This window comes from Marmota flaviventris, chromosome 7 (assembly GCF_047511675.1).
Source record: "Marmota flaviventris isolate mMarFla1 chromosome 7, mMarFla1.hap1, whole genome shotgun sequence".
Classification (NCBI taxonomy): domain Eukaryota; kingdom Metazoa; phylum Chordata; class Mammalia; order Rodentia; family Sciuridae; genus Marmota; species Marmota flaviventris.
Genome location: NC_092504.1, coordinates 7,157,339 through 7,182,849, shown reverse-complemented (window position 1 = coordinate 7,182,849; position 25,511 = coordinate 7,157,339). Strand labels below are relative to the sequence as shown.

The following is a 25,511-nucleotide window of genomic DNA, read 5'->3' as shown; positions in this document are numbered from 1 at the left end:
ACCACACGTGGATGCTCAGTGGCTTGTTGGGATAGGACAGGTCTGAGTGCAGACCCAGACTAGGCCAGCAGTGCTTCTCTAGTCCATCTTTCATTCGGGTGGCTGGTCCATGCTTCCCTGGGCACGTGCTTGTGGTTTTCACCCCTCACCCAGCACCAGCTCACCCGTGCTCATTCGGCAACATGCTTGTGCACACGGGCCACGTCCCAGGCACGCACGCCTCTGGTCTCCCTGTTAGGAGCAGGAAAACCAGTGTAGGAAATCAAAATTCAAGCTGTGCTCTTGTAGTTGTAGAGTGTGAGTTCCATCTGACAGGTGCCAGGGACCTGCCCAGGGGTGAGAGGTGGCTTTGGTGCCACGTGGGAAGCAAGGAAAGCCCTCCACCTTGCCCTGTTCTCTGGTCTACCATAAGCCCCGTTCTTCCCTCTCCAATCAATCCTGTGTGATCCCATGTGACCTTTCTGAGCTGCAGCTTGAGCGCCCTTTATTCACATGCCTGGCAAAGCTTCACATGGCCCCTGATGACACTGGCCTGCTAACGTGGCCCTCCAGGTGCCCTGTTCTCAGGGCACACTGCATGTCCAGATCTGAGTCCTGAGTTTCCCCTGCGAATTCCCCCCTCTGAGCATGGAGACTGTAGCCAGTGGGTCCTATCATCAGGCAGGAGGGCTGTGACCACACAGCACCCGTGGCTCCTCAGGGGGCTGACCACAGTCAGTCCATCTGCAAAACAGAAGAGTGAGTTGATGTCTTCAATGCTCCATTTGGCACCAGAAAAGAGCCCTAAAATGGAGATAAAGATGCTGCCCACCAAGAACTGCCATGAGGCTTGTGTGAAAGGCCTTTTAGAGAGCACTCAGTTCCCAATGCAGTGAGGACATTCAAACAAAGGGAAGAGGGAAATTTTACATTTTTCTTCATTTCTCTCTGTATTTAAAATGACTCTGAGAAATATCAATTGTCTTTATTCTGGAGTAGCCTTTTAATTTCAGAGGTAGAGCTTAAAACGAGATGTGGAGCTAAGCAGTTCATCTTGGAGGGTTGGGAGCCGGGAAGCCTGGCAGGGTGAATCACCTGGATCATTCTCAAGGGTTTGCTGCTGAATTCTGGACTAGCATTTGGTACCTGGAGAGATCCAGAGGGGACTGTACACACCGTACTCGAGGGGGCAATGAGTTATTAGTCTCCATGCCAGGAACTTGACCCTGGAGACGGGACCGAGTGCCGTCTCTATGGGACAGGAATAACACGCCACCCAAACTCTGTTCCTATGGATCAGTAGAAGGCAAGTACACCCTGCCTGCGTCATCCGAGGCAATTCTTCCTGGCCAAGGCGAGAGAGATAGGGGGAGAGCCATGTTTACTTTACTAGTCTTTAAAAATTAAAAATCATTAAATGTATTAAATTATTTAAAAGTATTAAAATTTTAAAATAATTCAGAATTAAAAATCTGTCTTTGTAATGAGCCTTAAAAATTGAAAACCACAGACCTGGGCAGAGAGGTCAGCTTTGTTCATTTCATATGCACTGAACTCCCCTGGCACGACATTGACACCTGTCTGTACACACCAGAAATGCAGAGGAAAGAAGACCTGCTCACTCTAACCCAGGTGCCAAAGGAAGCAGGGTGCTAGGACACCATCCAGCTGTGGCCCATTTGCACATGGCTGTTACTGATGTTGTTGACAAAAGGGAGCTGGGGCACATCTTATAATTCCCTGCAAGAGGCAGCTTGCTACCACGATGGCCTTGCTGGAGCATGGAGAGGACACATCAAATCCCCATGAAGTTCGCTAGCAGCACCGTTCATTCATCACTCTGGGCTGTCAAGCTGCAAAGAGCCTTTACAGATAGCTTGTCAGCTGCGGTGTCAAGATGATGTCCACTCACCAGCCAGACAGCACCGTGACATGCAGACGCCCTCTTCCCCAGGCCCCAGGCTATGGTTCCAGTCTTGCTCCTCTCCCTCCCCCCTTGTTTCTCCAGCTCTCTGGCTCACAGCAGCGGGCTCAGCTGGAATAACAACCCTGTTCCCTGTTTTGCTGATGCTTCCTCTGCTAATTCACTTGGCTTGTACTGACGCACGGAGAGCCCCGGGGTGCATAATCCCAGAGGATATGACATATGAATGAGCACCACCACTTTGGGGGCCCCGCAGAGAGGCAGAGCAGATCAGATAAGCCACTTTCAGATGGCTTCAGCAAACGGGAGGAAGCTCCAGACATCAACTCTGCAGTCTAAGCTGCTGCTATAGGCTTGTAAACACTAAGCATCGTGGAGGGGACCAAACTGTTCACTGCACCTTTTTACCTATTCCTCAAATCTGTAAAGTCTGGTTGCATCTGCCAAAGTAGAACTATAAGTGTCTGTCAGGTGGAATCTGTGCCATAAACCTATCTATAACCTCTTAAACTTTCTTTCCCTCTCAACTTATTATTATTATTATTATTATTATTATTATTATTATTATTGCACATAATCTACTTTAGGAGCAAAATTTGGGGCCTGTCTTGTCAGCTATGCACTGTGCTGCCCAGAACGCTGCCCACGACCTGTTGGTCTATCATAATCAAAATTTGGGGCCTTTGACTCTTCCCCTCTCCCTGGGCCACCACCCTTCCCCTCTGCTTCTATGAGTTGATTTTAGATTTTTTTTAAAAAATGATATTCTATAGTATTTATCCATTCACGGTTATATCTCCAAACTCATCAAATTGTACATATTAACTAATTACAGATTTTCATATGTCAAAAATTTTTTAAAGAATATCGAATTAGGGGGATTGTGAAAATCAATATAAATAGTTCAAACTGGCTTATTAAAAAAAAAAAAAAAAAAAAAAAAGCCTACTAGCTGGAGTTGAACCTAGATGAGCCTAGATCCGTGTCCAGACAGAAATGCAGAGGTCCATGTTGTAGCCATGTTCTTTTCTCTTCCCTCTGTTCTGCTGTGTCTGGATGTCACAGGACTTCAGCTCCACGTCCCAGACTCTGGTCAGGGGAGCCTGCCAGCAGTACTGGGCCCAGTTCTCCCCCCTGTAAAACCAACAGATTAGATCGCATTATCTCTAACATGCTTTTGCTTCGGAAACCCAGGTAAGCCAGGTCAGAAGAAGGTCAATGTCAAAGCCCAAGTTCATTCTAGACTCTCTGGAGGAGCTTGCCTTGTATTCCGAGTCCCGGGGCTCAGCCTCACAAGCAGCCTGAGCTGGAATCACTGCCTTCCATCAATGGAATGTCAAGCCACACTTACAGTGAGCTCACAGTACACATCACAAAAGCATGTCCTTTCTGATCTGCATGTCTGAGTTTCAAGTCTAAGAGCCTTTTTGAGGCCTTAATCAAAGACCAGGATGTCAGAGAAGAGGCCATATGTCTGAGGTGTCGAGAGAGAGCTCACAGGCCCCAAGTAAATGATTTACTCCTCCCTGGCTGATTTACTGTTAATTTCTGCAAGATCTCACGCAACTTGAAAGGGTGCCAGCTGCTAACCACAAGGGCTCTGAGGACGCAGATGCACGGGGACTCCAGAGCATGACTCGCCACTTCCCACAGGCTGGGGGTGAGGGGACAGCGACGCAGGAGAACAGACAGGCTGGCGGCCAATCCCTGGCTCTTAGGGCTCCCTGGATGAGGCAATGTGAAGCCCTATGAATGTCCTATTTCCCATTCTGTAAAGTGGAGCAGTCACAGGTACCCCACAAGGTTATTTTGAGGATGAAACTGGTGAAGAGAAAGCATCAGGGTAGGCTGTGAGCTGGATTCATGGACCGTGGCCTCACCACTTAACTACTCTGTGCCCAACATCCTAACCACCAAACAGGCCTCATAAATATTTACACTCAACGTGTGTTGCGATGCTCAATTAATTGTTCCTGTGACGCACTTGGTGAGCCTCAGAGGAAATGTGCACTGCAAAGACCAGGGATTACCAAAGGCACAAACAAATTGGACCACGGAAGCCATATCCTCCGGAGCTTTCCACTGCCTCTAGGCTTTTCAAATCTGTGAAGTCTAGGATGAGGCTGCTTCCAAAGGCACACTGTCCAGGGGAGAGCATGGTGATCTGCAGAGCCCTTGCTGGAAAGTCCAAGGCCTGACGGAGAATTTACCAAGGAGGACACCATGCGGCCCAAAACATTTGAAAAAGTCATTCAATCTCACTAGTATTCAAGGAATTAAAATAAGGACCCAAGGGCCAAGGAAGCAAATGGTTTTAAAATATGGACTTAATGGTGGTGAGACACAGTGAGATGGTCATTTAATATTCTGTGGATAAGACTAAAGCATTATGAACTGACAAAACCCATTCAGAAGCAGACGAGTATCTTGCAACAAGGAGCCTCAAATGTCCACGCTATGTGGCCCGTTCACTGCACTAGATTGAAGTCTGCCCCTGGGAATATTCAGAGATGAGATTAAAAATGCAAGAATGAGCACACATGGCGATGGTATTTACAATAGTCAAAAACAGCGAGAACTAAATCCTCTTCCAAAATATCATAGGACTGATAAATATCATGGTTTTGAATAACACTGAAAGAGAATATATCTGTAACATCAAGACCCTGCATTCTTAGAAAAAAAAAATGGACCTGGGCTTGAACTCAAGGGCACCTTACCACTGAGCCACATCTCCACTTCTTTCTGTTTTTGTGAGGCATGGTCTAAGTTACTGAGGCTGACCTCAAACTTTTGATCCTCCTGCCTCAGCTTCCCAAGAAACTGAGATTACAGATGTGTGCCACTGCACCTGGCTAAGATCCTGTGCATTCTTCTATATTATTTTATATACATATATACATATATGTTTATGTTTAGATGTGTGTGAACATCTTCACATACACATACACATATGTACATGAGAATCAACAAAAATGTGTTTTTTTCCTATATGCCTTTTTCTATTTTCCACATTTTCCCTAGTGTCTCTTCCAGCCTATAGTCACACAAACATAAAGCCTTTTCATGGGATGACTTGTCAGATGGCCTCTGATGACAGCCCTTTGGGAGAGGTCAGGGAGCTTGGTGCCAGACACTGACATTGGTTCTCTTTTCTGCCCTAGGTCATGGCCTCACCTCCACAGGACCACAGGTGAGTCAGGTCCTCTTCCTCCTAAGCTCTGGGAAGGTCAGCCTGGGTCTGTCTGTCGGGCTGCTTTTCCACTCCTCTCTGGTTTTCATTCTTTATGTGGCAGAGAAACTAACAACCCTTTATTGTGCTCATGGGCTTTGCAGTTCAGGACTCTGGACAGTGAACAGGGGCAAAGGCTCTCTGCAGACTCCTTAACGTTTGCGCCTCCAGTGGGAAGGCTCAGTCTGCTGGGGCTTCTTCAGTGGGCTGGTGGGTGGGCCTGGATGACGAAGGCTGCACCTTGGGCTTGGGTGGACCTTATCAACATGCGTTCAGGAGAGCAGTGAGCAGTGTTGAGAGGGAGTATCCCAAGACGGAAAAGTCAGACAGCAAGCATCCCAAGTGACAAGACCGAAGCTGTAAGTGGCTTCTGACCTGGCCTCAGAAGTCACATAGCATCATTTCCAACACACTCTGTTGATTACGAGCAAGTCGTTAAAGTCAACCGCACTTCCAGGAAGGGAAGTTGGACTCTGCCTCTTGATAGCTGTTTTTATTCAATAAAACTGTTGGCCTGTTTTACATGCTCTTAGCTGCTTGAAGTCTTTCCCTCCAGGGTACAGCTGGTCTGTGACTCTCACAAGCCCTGTAAGCTGGCAGATGGGGGGTGGTGCCGGATCCTGGCTCTCCACTAATTAGCTGTCAGCCTTGGATGGATGGAGTGCGCATCGCTCTGAGACTGAACTCCCTCATCTGTGAAGTGGGTCTAAATCTGCCTAAGCACCAGGATTGTGGGTGCTCAATGGTGTTCATTCAACTAAACACTATATCTTAGGTTTACCCAGAAACGAGGGTCGAAGTGATTCAGAAACCACATTTTATGTTTCTCCTGTATCTCTCTTCAGAGCCAATTTCCTGGCATTAGGCCCTTAGTGGAAGCCATTAAAGTGTGAGTAACAGCATGTAAGGTTGTCTTGGAGGGTGATTATTTCAGGGAAAGTCCCATTGAACTTCTCTAGAGAGCAGGTGGTTAGACATGGTGACCAGAAGGAGACAGAAGGAGTCAGTGAGGGTCTAGAAGGAGCGTGCAGAGAGGTGATGGGATCAGGGCAAGCAATTGGAACATTTCCTTATGGAGCACGTTGAGGTCTGAACCGGGCCCTCAACATGTATTCAAAGAGAATCTGGCAAAAACAGAGCTAAATCAGAGTGTGAGTTTACTTAGGGCTTGAGCACCCCACCCTAACCCCACCTATAGAAAATGTTCCTAATAAACTTCCCACTCAGGACTGAGGAGGAGTGTGCTCTCTTAGGTAGGTACTTCCAAGTTGTACCAGAGGCCTTTTGGTCTCAAATATACCACCTTCTTGCCACCTCTCATCCTTTCCACCATCCACTCGAGACCCAGAGGGAACTGGAGAAAATCCTAAGGGGCCCAGTGAATTCAGCTGCCTTTCTGATACATTGGCGGGCATCTCAGAGCCCAGGCAGGTGGAGTGGAGCAGCCAGTGTACCTACCTACCTACCTCTCAAGGTCCAGCTTGCTCCCCACCCCCCTCCAGGTGGAGAAACACTGCCAGGTGGAGGCTGCATTCCACTAACAATAATCTAGAAACACAAGCAAGGAAAAGAACAGATCAAAGCCTCAAAAAGTTAAAGAAGAGGCTGTCCATCTCAGAGACATTTATAACAATCTCAGATACTTAAAGTTGTTCTCAATTTTTTAATCATAGGATTAGTTAAAAATATGGCTGGCCATCCATACAAGAAATTGCTTTGTAGTCATTTAAAATGATGATGTTGGGCTTCGGGGTGTTGCTCAGTGGTAGAGAGCTTGCCTAGCATTCACCAGGCCCTGGACTTAATCCCAGCACTGAAAAAAAATAAAATGATGATGTTGAAGCATGCCCATTAGCATGGATATGTTGATGTTGATAGCATGTTATTTTGTAGAAAACAACATAAACCATGTGATCATGTATGCACACACTAGAGCTAGGGGACAGACGTGGCTACAATCAAATATTTATAGTGGCTGTCTTGGTGTGGACACGGTAGTGATTTTTATTCTTTTTTGCATATGTGTGCCTTACAATTTTTCTACAGTCACATATATTTTGTATACTAGAAACAATCTATCAAGATATAAATTCTTAGGAAAAAAAAATTCTCCAGGCCTGTAAAAGACAGACACATATTCAGACTTGGGCAATCCGTCAATGTCAATACCTTCTCAGAGGCTTATACAGAGAGAAAATAGCTATATTTTTCCATAAAATAAACTCATGAGTTTTTCTCCTCCCACTGAGTGAAGAATAAAATCGGAGAAGATAGCCTTATTTAGAAAGTGGGTCCTTCTGTCGTAGGTCACCCTATGCAATAAAAACCCTGAAAAAGATAGACTTTGGCTGATTTGATTAAAAAGACAAGAAATTTCATTTTGTCCAGGAACATTTGATTTTTTTTTCTAGTTTTCTAAGGAAAGAAGTCTTCAAGGCTGATTTTTTCCCACTTTTAAAAGAAAAATTAGTAAGGATTTTAGGATTGGTGGAGGAAAGGCAGGTACAGAATAGTGAGCATCCAGTGCCCCCTGCTGGTGCCTCGCAGATCCTTCAGCATCTGGAGTGAGGGAGCAGAGGACAGTCCACCTGGTCCTGTCCAGGATGTGCGGAACGTGGGTGGACAGAAACAAATCCAGAAGTGAACAGCCGAATTGAAGGGCTAAGGAGTCACCACGTTCTTTTCAGCACAAGCTAGAGTTCCAAATCAGCCCAAGACCGGCAAACCCAAGGAATGTCATCAACTCCAAAGCCAGTGAATGTTGGAGTCACAGAATTAAAATGCCTACTGTCAATCCCGGGCCTAGAGTGAGGCCAGGGCAGCCTCGTGTCACCAAGATGATGAATTCAGGTAGTTCCAGGATGTTCTATTGAGAATCACTGTCTGAGGCCCCATAAGGAACAAAAGGCAGGGTGGGACCAACCAGAAAGATCTCAAGACTGTCCCCACCAGAAAGCTGCTGTCAATTAGCTAGCCAAGGACCATCTCACGTCCCATCTGGGTTTCTGAAGGCACCAAGGAGTGGGAGGGAGGCTCCTCCCGTTCATTAAAGCTGAGTAACAGCATGTAAGGTTTGTCTTGTCCTGTTCACTATCAACCCTCCATTCAGCCAGGTGGCAGTAGGTCCATAGTGTGACAAACACAAAAGCCAGCGTTGGGAGATTTTTTTGTTTAATAAAAATGAAAAGGTAAGATCCCAAGGACTCAGCTGGCCTTGGGTTGTAGTAAATGCTTTGCAAATGAGGAAATCAAGCTCTAGAAAAGGCAAGTGAACTTCCAAGGGCCACCTAATGAGAACGATAGGCCTCTTGTTCAAACTCCCAGTTACTGTTTCTACTGTAGCTATCTATGACTTGGAATTATCAACTCACAATCTCAGATCAGGGAAGTGTGGTTCAGTGAATAAAATGGAAATGCCAAGAAAGCTAAATGACTGAGTTTCTGTCTTCAGAGAGACAGGAAACATATAGACTCTCATATACAATCATGCACCACATAAAGACCACATACGTGATGGTCACCCCATAAGACTTCAACAGAGCTGAAAAATTCCTATCACCTGGTGCCACTGTGATGTTGTGCATCAAGTATTACATATTTGTGCTGAAGCTGGTTTGAACAAACGTACCCCACTGCCAGTCTTGCAAACACAGCACATACAATTACGTACAGCATATAATACTTGATAGTAGTGATAAACTATGTTGCTTCTTTATGTGTTTATCATACCATACTTTGTATCAACATTCTGGAGTACTCCTGCTTATAAAAAGGTGCACTGTAAAACAGGATGCGTGTTTGCTGGCAGCAGTCTCACATCTCATGCTCACTGGGGCTCTTGCTGGCATCAAGGACCCCGTGGAGTGATTCACCTCGGCCATTCAGGTCTGTGTAAGTGCACTTGGTGACATTCACATAACAAAGTCGCCTAATGATGCATGTCTCAGAACATAGCTACCATCAAGTAATGCATAACTTACATCTATTTTGTCTCTGTTTCTCTCTCTTCCCTTCCTTCTACCCGCCCCCCCTTTCTTTTCTACCTTCTTGGCCAGCATGAGCCATGGAGTCAAGCCCCCTGCACCTCCTAACCCTTTACTCAGAGGTAATGGGAAGGAATGTAAAGAAGGTTGTTCCTGCCTCTCCATCAAACATGGATAGAGGCTGACCTGAGGATTCTCTCAGTTCCTGTCAGGGAAGGGGTGTGGACTCTCACATTTCTGCCACACTAGTCAACTTGCTGCCCTCTGTCTTATAGCATCTGAAGTACCTGCCAGCTTCTCCAAGGCAAAAACAAACTGGCAATGGTACCAATAGGAGACCAGGGTTGTGAGACCACAGCCCCAAACTTGCACGCTGGTTCTCTCATACCACCAGCAAGTCCTAAGACCCAGGGTGAGGGAAATGAAAGCAATTAGCATACACCGAGTCTCCGGTACTCGCCAGGCATTTCGTGACCTTGTCTAACTTATTTGCCTTTATTCCCACTGTAGATAAGGTAAACTGAGCCCCAGAAATGTCAGATGGGTTGGAAAGAAATCAGTGAAGTAGAACTTTGAGCCATCGGGATGCACCTGGGATGTTGTTAGAGAAATCAGGCTTTCGCCTCTCACTGAGAGGTCACCCCCTGGTGACCTGAGCCCCACAGCCAAAAGGGAGCAAGGCTTGAAGAACCCTTGTGAAGGAGAGCCAGGTGGATGTCAGCAGAGCCCAATGCTGAAAAAATTCTACTTAAAAACGACCAAAAGGTAGTGAACAAGTTCCTGCAACAGAGCTGAAACCAGTGTTAACAACTTAAACTGAGTGAGAAAAATGTGGTCACGAAATCGAACTTGAAAAGACAAACCCAGAACACAGCATCTCGTTTGTGGGCACTGAGCCGGGGAGATACCCTCCAGAAACTGTGAGCCGATTTTCTACCTCCTTGCCATGGGCGGAACTTTCCAGCAGCTCCTTGGGGTAGACACTGTTATACCCATTCCACAGGGTGACAGTAGTTAACAAGGCTTACCAGGGTGGCGTGTGCCTGGGGCCACTTGGTCAGAACGTGGCGGCCAGGGTTGGAAGCTAGAACTTGTCATTCCGCTGTCATGAAACACACCTTGCCTTCCTCTTGCCTTTGATCAGAGACTCCACTCCACTACCGGTGAACTCCAAAGCTGGCCCCCATGAGGAGATAAAGCATTAAAGACTAAGAGACATAGAAAAAATGTCCTCAGGGCTTAACCTCAGGAGGTGTTTATTGTATTCCAAGTTAGCCGTCCAAGGCCAGTGGGCAGCTCTGCCTCTGGATGTCTTCAGAGACTGGGCTCCTCCCGTCTTCCTCCTCCCTCTGTATTGGCCTCAGTCCTACAGACTAAAATAGTCAGTTCTATGCTCCATGGAGCAGGGTGGAGGAAGAAAAGAGAAAGAAGAAACAGAACATGCATAGCAACTTTAGAAAGTTTCTTGGAAATTGTGAGTTGATTCTGTGCCTAGATCCCATGTCCAGACTCAGGGCCTCATGGAGCTATAAGGCAGACACGCCATGCGGACTTGGCATGGCCAGCTGCCCAGCACCTGAGAAGACAAGGAGCAGAGACACAGGGAGAGACAGCTGTCCTGCATGGACTCCTTAGAGATGGGTGGAAAGATTGCTGACCACACATTTGGGAGTATGTCCTGATGGATGCCTGTGGAGTTGGAGCCAGCTCTCAGTGTCCCCGTCCCTGTCCCTCCTCTCTGCTCTCCCGAGCTGTCTCTCATAAATGAAATGAAAATAGAAGCTGGTTTTGCTTGGGAAACCTGTCCAGCTAGAAAAGATCCGAGAAATCTGCCAAGTTCACCTCCTAAAGAGACAGGATGGTCAGAACCCTGAAGGTCCTGCCTTGACGTCTCTTCTCACACAGGGAGCCTGCCCTCATCCTGGGCCTGCTGGGGAATTCGCAGCCTGTAGTATCCTTGGAATGGGAGTGGCCCATGCAGCTGCACCTGGGGCTCAGCTGGACAGGTGTCCCTGTGAAGCCACCAAGCGAAGGTGTGGGCCATGGCACCAGCCTTGCCACTCCAGTCTTGAGGCTCCATTTCTAACTTAAGTGGCCAAGGTGTCTCTGAAAAAGGGTGGCACTCTGAGGTCACTGGTTCTGACTTCGGGTGAATGAACAGCATTGTGGGAGCTGGTGTAAAACCTGCTCTGCTTCCCCGGGTTTGGCCTGGATCAAGGTTTTCTGGCTTTCTTCTTTACCAAGGAGAGTCCGGAGCCATGGTGGGGAAGTGCAGCTCAAGGGGCATTGGCCATGTGCCTTGGTCTTGGGGCTCTGCTCCTGTAGGCATGGGAACCGTGTCCAGGTGGATGGCTACAGGGCTGGGGTGATTGCCTTCTGCCTGTCTGCGTACCCCTGGGCTTTAGACCACACATATTCATCTTCACTTCCCTCTGGGAAATAACTTTCAAAGGAATGTTGTTATTTGTAGAAAGATGTTTCCTTGAGGGGCGCGCTGCAGTCAGTTGTTCTGCGGAGCTGTTTGGTGCCTGTGGGTGATGGATGGCTCTCCACAGACCCACACGACAGAACCATAACTCTTCCGGGGCTGATGTTAAAAGCTCCTGAGCAGTTTCCTTTTGCTTTTTAGAAAGTGACTCTCATTAAGAAGCCAACTGTATTAGTCAGCCTGCCATCACTGTGACTGAAATACCTGAGATAACCAACTTACAGGGAGGAGAGGTTTACTTAGGCTTAGAGTTTCAGAGGTCTCAGTCCATAGTCAGATGGCTCATTGCTTCCCAGCCCACAGTGAGGCAGCACCTCATGACGGAAACCCACAGTGGAGTAAAGCTGCTCACCTCATCAGGGACAGGAAGGGGCCAGGGTCCCAATGTCCCCTTCAAGGGTGCACCCCGAATGACATAACTTCCTCCCACTAGGGCCCACTTCTAAAAGATTCCACCACCTCCCAACAGTACTACAGTTTGGTGACTAAGCCTTTAGTACATAGCCCTTTGAGGGACAGTCAAGATCCAAACTATAGCACCAACTTATCCTTCAGGTGCAGGAAGATGCAAAGTCCCGAATGAGTTTGGAGTGGGCCACTTTGGTAGGAATCTGAGGTCCAGCAAGAGGAAGGGTCAGGTTCAAGTTCACTTAGCAATGAAGGAGACCAAAGTTGTTATGGTTTAGATCTGAAACGTTGGCCATATTAAAAGCCTGGTCCCCAGTGCAGCCGTGTTCAGAGGTGGGACTCCTGAAAAGTGGTTGGATCATGAGAGCTTTGACATCATCAATGAATTAATCTACTGATAGATTTATAATTTGATGGCATTATTGGAAGGCAATGGAAACTGTAGGATGTAGGGCCAGTTGGAGGAAGTAAGTCACTGGGTATGTGCCATGTGCCCTGGAAAGGTATATCAGGATATATCTTCTCCCTGGCCTGCCTCTCTCTCTCTCTCTCTCTCTCTCTCTCTCTCTCTCTCTCTCTCTCTCTCTCTCTCTCTCTGGTTCCCAGCTGCGAGGAGGCAGCTTTGGTCCCCCATACCTCCCACCATGATGTTCCACCTAAGTCCAGGCCCAGAAACAATGGAGCTAACCAACCATGAACTGAAACCTCTGAGATGTGAGCCAAAAGACATCTTTACTCCTTTGTTTTCCTCTGATATTTTATCACAGCAACTAAAAGCTAATACCAGCATCTACTTAAGATCCTACCATGGGCTGGTCCTGGGCTTCCCCTGTACCTGTGCTGCCTCTGATACAGCTGTTCACCCACCGAGCACATACCATATGCTGGTCTCTGCAATATGCTGGGTGACAGGACTAATCAAGAGTCTAAAATCTTGCCTCAGCCTTGGGGGAAGCAGGAACCAGTCTAGCTTATAATTTGTTGATTGGCTTTGTTCCTAGATGGTATAGAGAAACTAAAAAGGAGGTTTTAATTGGGCAGGAGTAATATCTATAATGAATAAACCATAAAATTTTTAGTGGTGAAATAGAACAGAGTTTACTTCTCACATCACAATCCAGGGAGGATGGACGGAAGAAAGTCTTTTTCCAAACATTAACTCACTTTTACTCAATGGCTTCTATTATCCCCAGGGGCCATGGGCATCCACTGGCATCCACTGGCTAAGGCAAAGCAAGAGCATGCAGGTCCAGAGGGCCAGCCTGGATGGAACCAGTCACACCCAGCACATCCTGGTTGCCATGCTCATCCAACACAGAGGGCACTGGGAAGTACTCAGGAGCCTGGTGCCCATGGGAAAAGGAAATGGGTCTGGTGAGCACACTGGGGCGCTCACTAGAGTTCAAAGGGGAGAAAGCATTGAAGAAACAATTTCACAATGTCCTTAAAGAAGAGTGAGACTGAGCTTATTCCAGATGGAGGGGAAGGGCACAGGGTCTACTGCAGTGGAGGAAAAAGATGGGCTCAACTCGGAATACAGGAAAAGTGGGGATATATAGCCTAGGAGCAGGGTGGAGTCACAGGATGCAAAATTACTGAAAGGAAACATCAGAGATGAGGAGACTTTGGGCTAACCTGACCCCACAGGATCATGCTGGAGGCAGGCCAGGGGGAGCAGGCAACCCCAGAGGGCAGTGGTGGAGGATGGGGAGCCCAGTGAGATATGGAAGGTGAACAAACATGGAGGGGGGTGGATCCTGGCTACACTGACTTTGGAAGATTTTGCTGAAATTGAACAATGCTAAAGCAAACACAGAAGTCCAGGAGCCAGGACCCAACTGAGACTAGAGGAGCTAGCCTGGAGCTTGGTTCAGCAGAGAAGCTTTGTCAAAGAGACCGGCAGGTATGATGAGGAGACCAGGGCTCTTGGACCACGCGTGGAATCTGGACTGTATGCTGTGGTGGTGGGTGAGATGAATGAATGCAAAGTTCTGGAACGCCGCTTAGAATCGTATATCAAAACTCTGTACTGATGGGGAACATAGAGATGTATTCTGGGAGAGAAAGATAAAAGACAAGCCCTTCTCTAAAGAAAGGGTATACATGCACCAAACAAGTCTTCAAAGGCTGCCTATTTTAATTTAAGTGTCCTGGTGAGAGGGACAGAAAATAAGTGCTTTAACAATTCAGTGAGGTTAAGGTGGCCTGAGGGATGCCCGGGGGGAGTCAGGGACAGCGGATCTCAAAGGACACAGCGTTTGGGAAGCAACGGGGAGGCGGGAGGGTTGAGGACACCAGGTGGGTGGGTACAGGATGACAAGGGGTATGAAGCATATTTGGGGAATCCAAGAGAGTCTCAGACCAGAACGCTGGCCTTGGGTGAGAAAAGAGAGCCCACAGAGCCCCCTGGGGATGTCAGCAAATGACCACACTCTTCAAGCCAATGTCCCAACATGAAGTCAGACTTTACCCTGAATTAGACGGAGGAGCTGCTTTCCTGGATGAGGAGGGCCAGAGCAGATCCCTAGTAGTTCTCTGCTCATTTGCTCCTTCCGGGCCAGCTGGCCCTGAATGACTGTCCTGATTGATTTAATTCAATTCACTAGAAAGTACAAATTGCTACTCTGAAGAGCTGGGAAACTTGTGACTTCTCTGCCAGGGATCTCAGTGGGGACGTAATTGTGCTGGGTCAGGAAGCTGTCAGTCATGGCCCAGGGTAGTGTCAGCTGCTCTTCTTACCACCCCATAGGCTAGGACAGGGGTCAGGTGCAGACAGGACCCTGCTCCTCTTGGCTCTTTATCCCAGGGAGACTGTCCTGGGCTGGTTAGCACTTCCCCCATGCATGAGTCCTGGGCAGATACTAAGGAACAGTGCTTCCACTGAGCACACTCTCATGAGTGAGGCTACAAAAGATGTGGGCATTCTGACACAACTCACAGCTGTGTGCTTCACGTTTTGGCATGGTAAGGGCATTCGGGGTAAAAGGACAAGAGTTTAAGAAAATCATGAAGCGGAAGCAAGATGTCACAGGGGCCACACCATGGTCTTCTGCAACACCCGATGAAGGGCAGGAGTTTGCCCTGAAGATCTTTGCAGCCAAAGGAAGGAGGGAAAAGTAATTTCTTACAGAAATAATGTTTTCCATTAAATCAAAGCAAGCCAGTTGCTACAAACCTCATAGTTTCTGGTCCTGAGGCCTGCAAGAAACATCTCATGTGTGTGCTAATGAAGAGAATGTGATTAAGAACGTCTCTTGCTTTTATGCTCATCACAGACTAATACAGTACGAAACTACGATGCAATTGAGAAATTAGGTCTACGAGGAACCAAAAGAATCTGCATTCACATGAGCAGTTCCTTGGAGGTTTACATAACCTGAAGGTCAAGTTTAAAACCGAATATTGAGTGGGCTGCAGGACCTCAGGCAATCTTTTATAACAGGAGCCCAAATTAGGGAGGTGAGATTTGAGAAACCTCAACTGAATCATATTTATTCAACAAACACCTATCAAAAACACAAGGCTTCTCTGGGGACTTGTGCTTGGAGCTAGGGATAGATGAATGGATAAATATGAGCCCTGCCCTCGAAATACTCTGGGTGCATTGGAGGAGACCGAGGAGGAGGGCAGCCTGGTAAATACAACATGCTGCACTACAGAGGAGGGGGAGAGGAGCTGACCTCATTCTTATCTACTCAGTCAGGGCTCGCGGGGCAGTGGGGCCTCTTTCAGGGAGCATTTCCACCTGCTGTGGAAAGAGCCGAGCGGGCCTTCCTGCTCCACAGTCCCCTCTGAGTTTCCGTCTTTCCCCTTGTCCATCCCCCTGTTCCAAGAGCAGCAGGAAGCGAGGGAAATGTGGGCATGTCGTAAAGCAAGGTGAACTGAGAGGAACAGGAGATTTCTGGGGAACAGGGTCCCGTCCTCCGCGTGTTCTGAGCTTGACTAACGTCTGCTGTGTTTTCTCGCAGCCCAGGACCAGGCTATCTGCGAGCCTCTTCCCCACTGGGTAAGTCCACTGCTTGCCCTAACTGTTGGGTGAGCCTTTGACGCCTACAAAGCCAGGGGCTGTTTTCAAGTCATTTGATGAATTTACAAGAGAAAGAAGACTTTCCAAATGGCTTACTTCCCTGGCAAGGAAAAGTGCGCTTCAATCCTTGGGTATAAAACTAGGTTCTAATTCCCCAGTCATAGCATAAAGATTAAAAATTTAATTCACATCATTGTGAAGGTTGAGAAAGGTGAAGATACCAACACACTGTACTGATGAGTGTGTTGTGGAAAAGGCGCTTTGTTCATTGTGAAATTTTAAATTGAAAGAAACTTTCTAGAAGCCATTTCCCAATATTAACTAAATGATATAAAACACACAATTTTTGACCCAATAATTCTGTGTGTGATTAACAGTATAAACTAAGGAACTAACCTAAATTTCAGATTACTATTTAAACACATTCACTGATATTTTGTAATAATATATTTTAAATGGTAACACATTGGAACCAAGCTAAATATTCAGTAACACAGAAATAGTGGAATGTCTTATATCCACTTATGAAGCCATTTGAAATATTTACAAATAATTTTAAAAACTAAAAAAGATTAAAATTTAGAACATTAACTCAAATATCTACTATTACAAGTAATTTTATTGTTAAATTATATATGCATATAATTTAAATAGTTATATATTCACACATGTTTAGATATAGGTGAAATCTACATCTAAAATCATTGACTTGTTACTCTGAAGTACTTATTTAGAATTTTTATTCAGGCTAATGGACCCCTACCCAGGAGACACACACACACACACACACACACAAGCACACAATATTCTTTTAAATAAGGAGGCTCATGGAGAGTTAATATTGGACATGCAATTAAGAACCCTTGAGACTTACAGATAATAGATAAAAAATGATAGATATGACTCATCCCAAACAAATCTTTCACTCTTTCACTCTTTCTGTGTCTCTCTCTTTCTAGAAAGAAACAGATCAAAATAAATATAAATATCCACCGCTGGGGAAGAAAGTCTGGTCAGCCTTTGACACCTACAAAGTTGTAGTTCTTGGTGACTTCCGGCCACCACCTGTCCCCATGGAGTCTACCCAAAGGGTTAGGTGAAAAGCAGGTTCTTCTAACAGGCCCCAGATTTCCTCCAAAGAGGCCATACCCATGGCCCTAACAGTGCACCTGTTGTCCTTCCAATAAAGTCCATCTGTGGGCTCCCGAAGGGGTCCCCTGCTGTGCTCCAGCAAAGAACTCAGTTTCCATGCAGTTCCAGAGCCCAGCTCTGTGCCCCTCCACCATGTCTGCAGGACTTCACTTTCCAGAAGCCTTGCCCAGCCCTAGGCCCTGGCTCTGCCCAGTCCAGACATCAGTGAGACGGAAGCCTCCTAACAGATACTGAGCTCTCCTTATAGGGCAGATGCCAAGTGGAGCCTTCATAGGCATCTCCTCAGTTAAGGACCAAGTAAAGTGGGCTTAGTCGTCTCCAGTTTACCGACTGGGCATCTGAGTGAGGAAGGTCAAGAAGCCTCCACAGTCAGAAAGCAAACCACAGTTTAGATGTACGACAGAGCGGCCACAAAGGCACGCTGTCACCCAGCTTCTTACTTGGTTTCACATCCAGGAACTTCCTAGTCCTAGCCCTCCTTCCCTCCCACGCCAGGCGAGGAGACAGACGGAGGAGGGACAACGCCCAGTCTCTGAGGCACAGCCCCAAGGCTGCCGTGAAAATGGTCCTGCTCCATCTCTGTGTCCCGTGGCTTACCCTCTGTCCTTCAGGTGCCAGACTCTTCTCTTCTACCGCGTTCCTGCTGGGAGGTCACTGCAGGGCCCCTTGTCACTGGGTGCTTTGCTCTGTTAAACTTGACAAGTTGACCGAGTCCTCTCTTCAGGGAAGACTCGAGGCCGGCCTTCCACTGGGAGCAGGTGGTGGGAGACAAGGGCCAGCAACTGGAAGTCAAGATGGTGGTCCACAGACCCCTCAGCCCACTTCTTATGGTGTCCCATGGAGAGCACAAGCTCAGGCTGCCCTCTGCATCCTTACCTCAAAAATGCTCAGAGCCAAGGCAGCCCGGGGGACCTCCCACCTGGGGACCTGGGGAGTCCCTCCTGCAGCACGGCTCACCTGGAGACTGGACTCTTCCGTAACTCATCTTTACCAAACTTCTGTGATGGGGAAGACAGGAAAGGCATAGATGTGGAGCCCTGAGACTCTTTAGTAACCACCTGAGGAGCTTAGAGAACTCCCTGGAAGGAGGCAGAGCTGGAACTTCCACTAGTCTGTCTCATCCCAGGTCCCTCCCTGCAATAAACTCCCCCCTGGATTTCCCTGTTTACACCTGTTAGAAGGCACATGAAACCCTAAGCACGTAGTAGTTAGCAAGGGCTAGAGGCTCCAAGAGGAGAGAGGGAGGTGGTTGGAGGCAGGCTGGCTCCCCCCTGCTCTCACAGCACAAGGGCCTGGGGACCCCACTGGGCATCCACCATCACGCACTCTGTTCACGACTTTGCCTTGGCTCTGGAACTGCCTATAGAACTGAGTTCTGCACTGGAGCATGCAGGGGACCCCTCCAGGAGCCCACAGATGGACTTTGTTGGAAGGACACTAGGTGCACTGTTAGGGCCGTGGGTGTGGCCTCTTTGGGGAAATCTGGGACCCATTAGAAGAACCTACTTTTCATCCGACCCTTTGGCTAGACACCATGGGGCAGGAGGTGGCAGGAAACCACCCAGAACCAAACTGAGAGAGTATGTAGCAGATTTTCCAGACTTTTGTCCCCAGTGGTGGATATAATATTTTGGTCTGTTTCTTTGTAGAAAGAGAGAGAGAGAGGAGAGATTTATTGGGGATGAGTCATATCTATCCATTTTTATCTATTGTCAGTCTCAAGGGTTCTTAAGGCACTTCTGATTGCAAAGTTATTCTACAATGTTGTGTGACTTAATTGTGTGTGTGTGTGTGTGTGTGTGTGGCCATCTGATTCAAAAATAGGTTTGAAATGGATCCCAGTAAAAATACCTTTATAACTCAACACATTATAGCATAAATAAAATTTTGAAATCACACACATAGGAATAATTATACCCTAAGCCTTGTTAAAATCTATTACTTTAGGCACTTATTTAACAATCTTATATAAAGAATCTACTGTGTGTGAAAGGAAAAAAAAAAGGGGGAAACCCAAATACAGTTAAGGGTATAAAGCAACAACTTAGCTTTACATTTTCAGCCCTTGAGAGTAAAAACACTGAGTCCAGAGAGATCAGTGGCCCACGTGGAGGTGCGAGGCTGGGACTGGGAAGAAATGACTCTCCCTGCAGAACCATCATCTCATCCTGGGCTCACACTGTCCCCACTGCCCTGTCTGGGTAGCAGTCCACCCAAGGAATGTCCTGGACACTCTGCACTTCATTTATGGGGTGGAGAAAAATTTTGAATTTCTGGTGCTGGGTTCCAATGTGGATATGGTAAAAAAAAAAGTTCTGTTTCTGCCCGGCAATGGCACCTGTGACCTGTGCAGCTTTAGCAAGTCACTGACGCCAGGTTCCATAGTTTTAAAAGAAAGATAAAATTTCTTTATTCTGAGGACCAAATTGGGGGATGTGCATGAAACTAGTTGTTTCTGTTTTCCTGTGTTTTTGACTTTGTGTGATGCTGTTTAGATCTTTCAAAACTTCAGCATTGATGGGCTCAATCCCATCTTTGGCACTTGAACTTCTCTCAGGCACAAATAAAGACTAACATTGGTTTTAGGGAAATGTTGATCGTTCTGAGATCCAGGGAGGATGAATGATCCCTGGGTCACTCTGTGGTGGTGGAAGAAATCAAGAATTTAGTCATGACCCTGCTCACACAAGGTACCATGCTGGCTCCAGACCCCAGTGCATAGCTACTGTGATGACCGTTACATGTGAGGACATCTACTGAGGACTGGTACCCATTCCTGCCATTGCCAGGTGTCAGCCCCAGAGCCTTTGATATGTGCCTACGTTAGTCTGCTTGGAGCCCCATAACAAAATGCCATAGACTGGTGGCTGGAACAAGTTATTTTCACACAGTCCTGGAAAACAGAAGTCCAAAATCAAAGTGCCAAAGGGCTGGTGTGCTCTCTCATTGGGTCGCAGATGGCTGCCCTCTTGCTGTGGACTCACGTGCCCCGCCCTTGGTGCATGAGAAAGCCACTGAGGTTTTGGTGGGGACTTTGATGAATCTGTATGTCAGTCTTCCTATCTTCGCAATATTAAGTCCTGTGTCTTTCCAACTTCCAACAACATTTTTGCAAATTTTAGTGCCAACATTTTTTACTTCTTTTGCTAAATTTACTCTTGAGCATTTTATTCTTTTTGATGGTATAGTTAATGTCATTTTTATTAATTTTGATTTTTAAATCATTATTGCTAGTTTATAGAGATAAAAATTGTTATTGCTAATTTATACACATACATGGGATTTTATATCCAATTGGTCATTCAGTCTGATAACTTTCTGAATGATTTATTAGTTCCAATAATTTTTAGTAAATCCTTTAGGATTTTTTTAAATATATAGAAAATCATCACATCAGGGAATCGGAGCCCTCATTGTGTTTAAGTGCTCACATAATGACATGGGGTCACCCAAGTAACCCAGGATCAACTCCCGGTTTTAAAGTCAGCTAACTAATCTGTTCTGTCCCTTCACGAAAGTACCCAGGTGGGTATTTGATTGAATAGTCCGAGATAAGAATATTTGAGGGACGTCTTTAGAATTCTGCCTGTCACAAGAATTAAATTCCTACCTAAGACCCCAGGCCTTTCTATCAGTGAAGTTGCAGCTAAGGAACCCTGTCCCTCCCAGCCAGCTCTGCAGCCTCTGCCCTCTTCCAGCCTTGTCCCTTCCTTTGACTCCCTGGAATGTTGCTGCCTACCTAGGAAAGGAAATTCGCTGCAGCCCCGGATGTGACAGAATACCACAGCGAGGATGAGTATGAGGACCCCGAGCTCCAGATGGTGGACGTGTGGCCATCATTGAAAATCCTGCCCGCCAGGCCTATCAAGGAGTCCGAGTATGCAGGTAACGTGGGGCTGCCTCAAGCCTGAAGGTGCTCCTCTGCACTGCTGTACCCCGCACGCAGGGATAAGGGGGCGGAGTCTAAAGTAAACAACCCTCAGTTAAGACCCTGCCTCCCTGGCTTCCCGGCTGTGTGACCTGGAGCACGTATCTGGAAGTCCCTTTCTCTATCAAACACGGGTTTTGTAATGACAGAACAGTTTTGTAGAAGATCACGTGAAGGGAACATTGAGCTTCCACTAGAGGACCAGCCAAAGCCCCGAACGGTCTGCTGTCACTCTCACGATGAGGCCCTTCCTGAGCCCTGGGAGCATGGCAGAAGGTGGGCAGGCAGGGCCGTGGGCCACGCGGGGAAGTTAAGATGGAGGTGGCATGGCGAAGGAGAGGAGTCAAAGCTGGGGTTTTAGCTTGGCTGAGCAGCCTCGGAGGACCTCCAGGGCATGGCCGTGAAGTCACACCCGCTAGGAGGAAGACCAGCTTCACCCTGCCTTGGCCTCCTCCCCCTGGGGCACGCAGGGCAGCATCCAGGGTTCTCCAACCTTAGCAAAACACACCTGGGAAAGGAAAGGGGGGCCGTGGGGTTCCTCAGGGCCTGGCTTGCTGAAGTGGATCTATGGACTTTTTTAGGAAAGAATCATCTTGAAAACAATGATGATGATGACCTTTTGTTCATTTTCTGAAGAGTCATTCACTGAGTAACTGCATTGCTCCAGCTACCATTTTAGATTTGATCTGGTCACAGGGCCAAAGAAAGGGTAGCCCATCCCTTGGCACAAACGATGAACAGAGGAATGCAATAGTCTGTCAAATGAGGCCCCGGGCTGGGGTGGTGGGGGGGAAGGACCTAGGGAGAGGGGCGGCAGAGCATAGGTTTTTGTTTTTGTTTTTTTTAAATTCATGACAGTAGAATGCATTTTGACATATTATACATTTATGGGATACAACTTCCTGTTCTCGTGGTTGTACATCATGTGGAGTTTCACTGGTCATGCATTCAAATATGAACGTAGGCAAATTATGCCCGATTCATTCTACGTCTTTCTTATTCCCACTCCCCCTTCCTTCCCTTCATTCCCCTTTGTCTAATCCAGTGAATTTCTATTCTTCCCTGCCCCCACCCCTTGTGTGTCAACATCTGGATATCAGAGAGAACATTCAGACTTTGGTTTTGGGGGGGATTGGGTATTTCCCTTAGCATGATAGTTTCAGTTCCATTCATTTACTGGCAAATGTCTTAATTTCATTCTTCTTTAAGGCTGAGTAATATTTCATTGTGTATATGTGCCACATTTTCTTTATCCATTCATCTGTTGAAGGGCACCTAGGTTAGTTCCATAGCTTAGCTATTGTGAATTCGGCTGCTATAAACATTGATATGGCCAAGTCACTGTAGTATGCTGATTTTAAGTCCTTTGCATAGATGCTGAGGAATGAGATAGCTGGGTCAAATGGCGGTTCCATTGAAGGATTAGCAGCCTGTCTCAGGGGATGGAAATATGAAGGACAGCCAGCCCAGACTTCAGCGTGGATTTGTGTGAACCCCAGGAGCAATTTCTCCTGTTGGCACCTCTCTCCTCAAGGGATAAGTCAAGGCGGGTGGTATGCTTCATCCCTATGTTGTGATGATTCTGAGTTTGTAGAGGTGTACAGATTCTGTAAGCTGCAGGGTCTGACTTTGCTGTTTTTCCTCTTTGCACAGATACGCGCTGCTTCAAGCGTGTGATGGACACTTCTCCTCCGATTCACGCCAAGGCCTCTTTGCCCTCTCTGGGGCCATCCTGGAACATGTGGACGAGGCTGGAAGAAGTGAGTAAAAGCTGGACCATGGGACCCCCAACCCAAGCAGGGTACTTCCTAACTGGTGGGAGCCCAGGGGAAGAGTGGCCCCAGCCAAGTCCCCAAGGCATCTCTCTAGGTAACAAGCAGGACAGGTTCAAGGGGTTAAGGAGCTGACACATGACTGGTAGGGTCCTGGTGCTATGGAAGCATCTGGAAGGAAGAACTAGCTTTTGTTGAAGGTTTGCCGTAAGCCAGGCATCAGGCCATGACTTACCCGTACATCTCATCTGATCCTCCTGCTTTCTTTGGAGCCAGGACTTAACAATCAAATCTTTCCAATCATCACATCATTTTTCCCAGAGTCTCCACCCAGTTTCCTGAACTGCTCACTGGGTGGTCCAACCACCTCTCCAAGCCTCTCTGACCTCATGTGCAAAACAGGAATGAACATCCCTGCCAAGCTTGCTTCCAAGGGCCGTTTGGAAAACTACCACAGATAACTTTATGGAAGTATTTTGTAAATGGAAATGTATATGGATTTTTATTTTTAATAAGAAGCTTGCTAACATTTAATTTTCTTAATGAAGAAATGCATAAAATAGATTACTCATCGCCCACGCCCCTGGGGCTGTAGTGTTATTGACCACAATATTTTGATGCATATCTATGCAGCTATATTTCATGCAAAAGAATGCTTGTTGTATATGATATATACCTGGTTTTCTCTTCTTTTTCACATTGAGAAAATTTTCTGTTTGATAAACAAGGGCTCAGAAGTAGTATTTTTATAGATCTCATACCCATTATAAAATTTTTAATTTTTCTTCTTAACCATTGAGGGTTAAACATTTCTGTGACATAATTTTTTTAATTTTCTTCCTGAAAATTTGTTTCAATTTACCTCCCTAGAAGCCCTGTACGTACAGGAATGTCCAATTTCTAGACCTCACACCAAAATGGGATATTACTTTTTTAATCATCGTTTTTTTATAAAAGAAAGAATTTCACTGATAACTTTTTCTTAGTTTGTGCATTGTATGTTCACATTGTTTATGACTTGGGGACTTCTGTTAATACCAACAATGTCTCCATCTGTTTGTGTACCTGTAGCAAAATATCTGAGACTGGATATTGATAATGAACAGAACTTGTTTCTCACCGTCTGGGAGCTGGGAAGTGAAGGTCAAGGTGCCAGCATCTGGCAGGGGCTTTCATTCTGTATCAGGCCATGGTGGAAGGGCAAAGGGGGGGGGAGTGCAGTGGAGGGAGAAAGCGAAGGGGGCCACAGTCCCCTTTCTGTAATGACCTCACCCCATGATGACAAACCCACTCCCAAGACAGTGCCTGAGTCCACCCAGGAGGGCGGAGCCCACACAGCTCAATCACCTCCTAATGATCTGCCTCTTAATACTACTCCCATGGCAATTCAATTCCACCCCAAACTTCAGAGGGACAAACATTCAAATCTCGACAGAGAAGAAAAGGAAGGTACACATTGTGCCAAACCATGCCACTTTCACAAGACCTATCCAATGAGACAGCAAGAGACGTGAGGGGCCTGCTCCAGGTTCTGCACAGCAGCAGCAAAGACACTGCCTCCCTGGACATGTCCACTCCAGAGCTCTTCAGCCTGCCGGGGGCACCTCAGTGAACACCGGATCCCCTGTGCTCATGAAACTTACATGCCAGGGGGAGGGGGCGTCATAAGAAATGAGTGATGGATAGGCTCTGTGGCAAGTGCAACATGCTTTGAAAAACATCACTGAGGCAGGATAAAGGACCTCAAGGAAAGCCTTCCTCAATAGAGATCAGACTAAATGAATGAATGATGCATAATCCTTAAAATAACCTTGCAAGACGAACATTATCGTTGAACAGTGGCAATTTTGCAAGCTGCATGCCTTCTGGACAGCTACTCACCTTCTCTGAGGTGTCACGGTCAGGGCCTCTTTTGGCCCCAGCACCTGGCAGGTTGCCATACTGTGAGTGGTTCTCTATAGATCCTGGCTAAGTGGATGAAAACGAGCAGTCCTTTTCTGAACGAGTCTTGGAGAATGGAGGCTGTTCCACGGGAAGGAGAGTCCAGTCTCTGCCCATATTGCTGTCTGTTCCCAAGAACATTTTCTCAGTCTGGTCTTCAAGGTTCCCCACTTTTCTACCACTGTTCTCAACCATCAGCAGGATCTGAACCTGGGGCAGGTCCCCCGGGGGCGGTTTGATAGGCAGGAGGGCATCAGGACACTCTGGTAAAGCACAGCCCATGTCTGGGGAAGAAAGAGCTCCACAGTGGTGGGACCCATGGCTGACGACAGTCCTGGCCCCGCTGTGCAGGAGTGGACGCGCTCAGTTTCCTTACCTCAGCCCTTGACCATCCCGTGTGCACAAAGATGAGCCCTCGGTGGGTGGAATTTTTGTTGTTGCTGCTTAGGAAGAATAATCCTCATTTGACTTTTCTAAAACAATTGTCAAAATTTAAGACTCTGTTCTTAGTACTTTACGTTCCTTCCTGTCATCTTCGTAGCTTCCAATTCCAACAAACCTCTTCCTCTAGCTAGGTTACTTTGCAGGTGGAACCACAGTCTCACTCCATGAAGTCAAGGGAGATCGTGGGAGAAAGAGAAAAGGCCGGAGAGGAAGGAGGGAAAATGTGGCCAGGA

General features: G+C 47.0%; 1 protein-coding gene across 1 annotated transcript in view; it reads left to right on the top strand.

Moving 5' to 3' along the window:
- Clnk (cytokine dependent hematopoietic cell linker) overlaps nt 1-25,511 on the top strand; it is a 169,013-nt gene that overhangs the window by 89,383 nt on the left and 54,119 nt on the right. The window contains exons 5-8 of the mRNA XM_034635913.2: nt 5,068-5,096; nt 15,983-16,020; nt 20,937-21,078; nt 22,775-22,881. Coding sequence (XP_034491804.2) covers nt 5,068-5,096; nt 15,983-16,020; nt 20,937-21,078; nt 22,775-22,881 — 316 coding nt within the window. The remainder of the gene's footprint in view (nt 1-5,067; nt 5,097-15,982; nt 16,021-20,936; nt 21,079-22,774; nt 22,882-25,511) is intronic.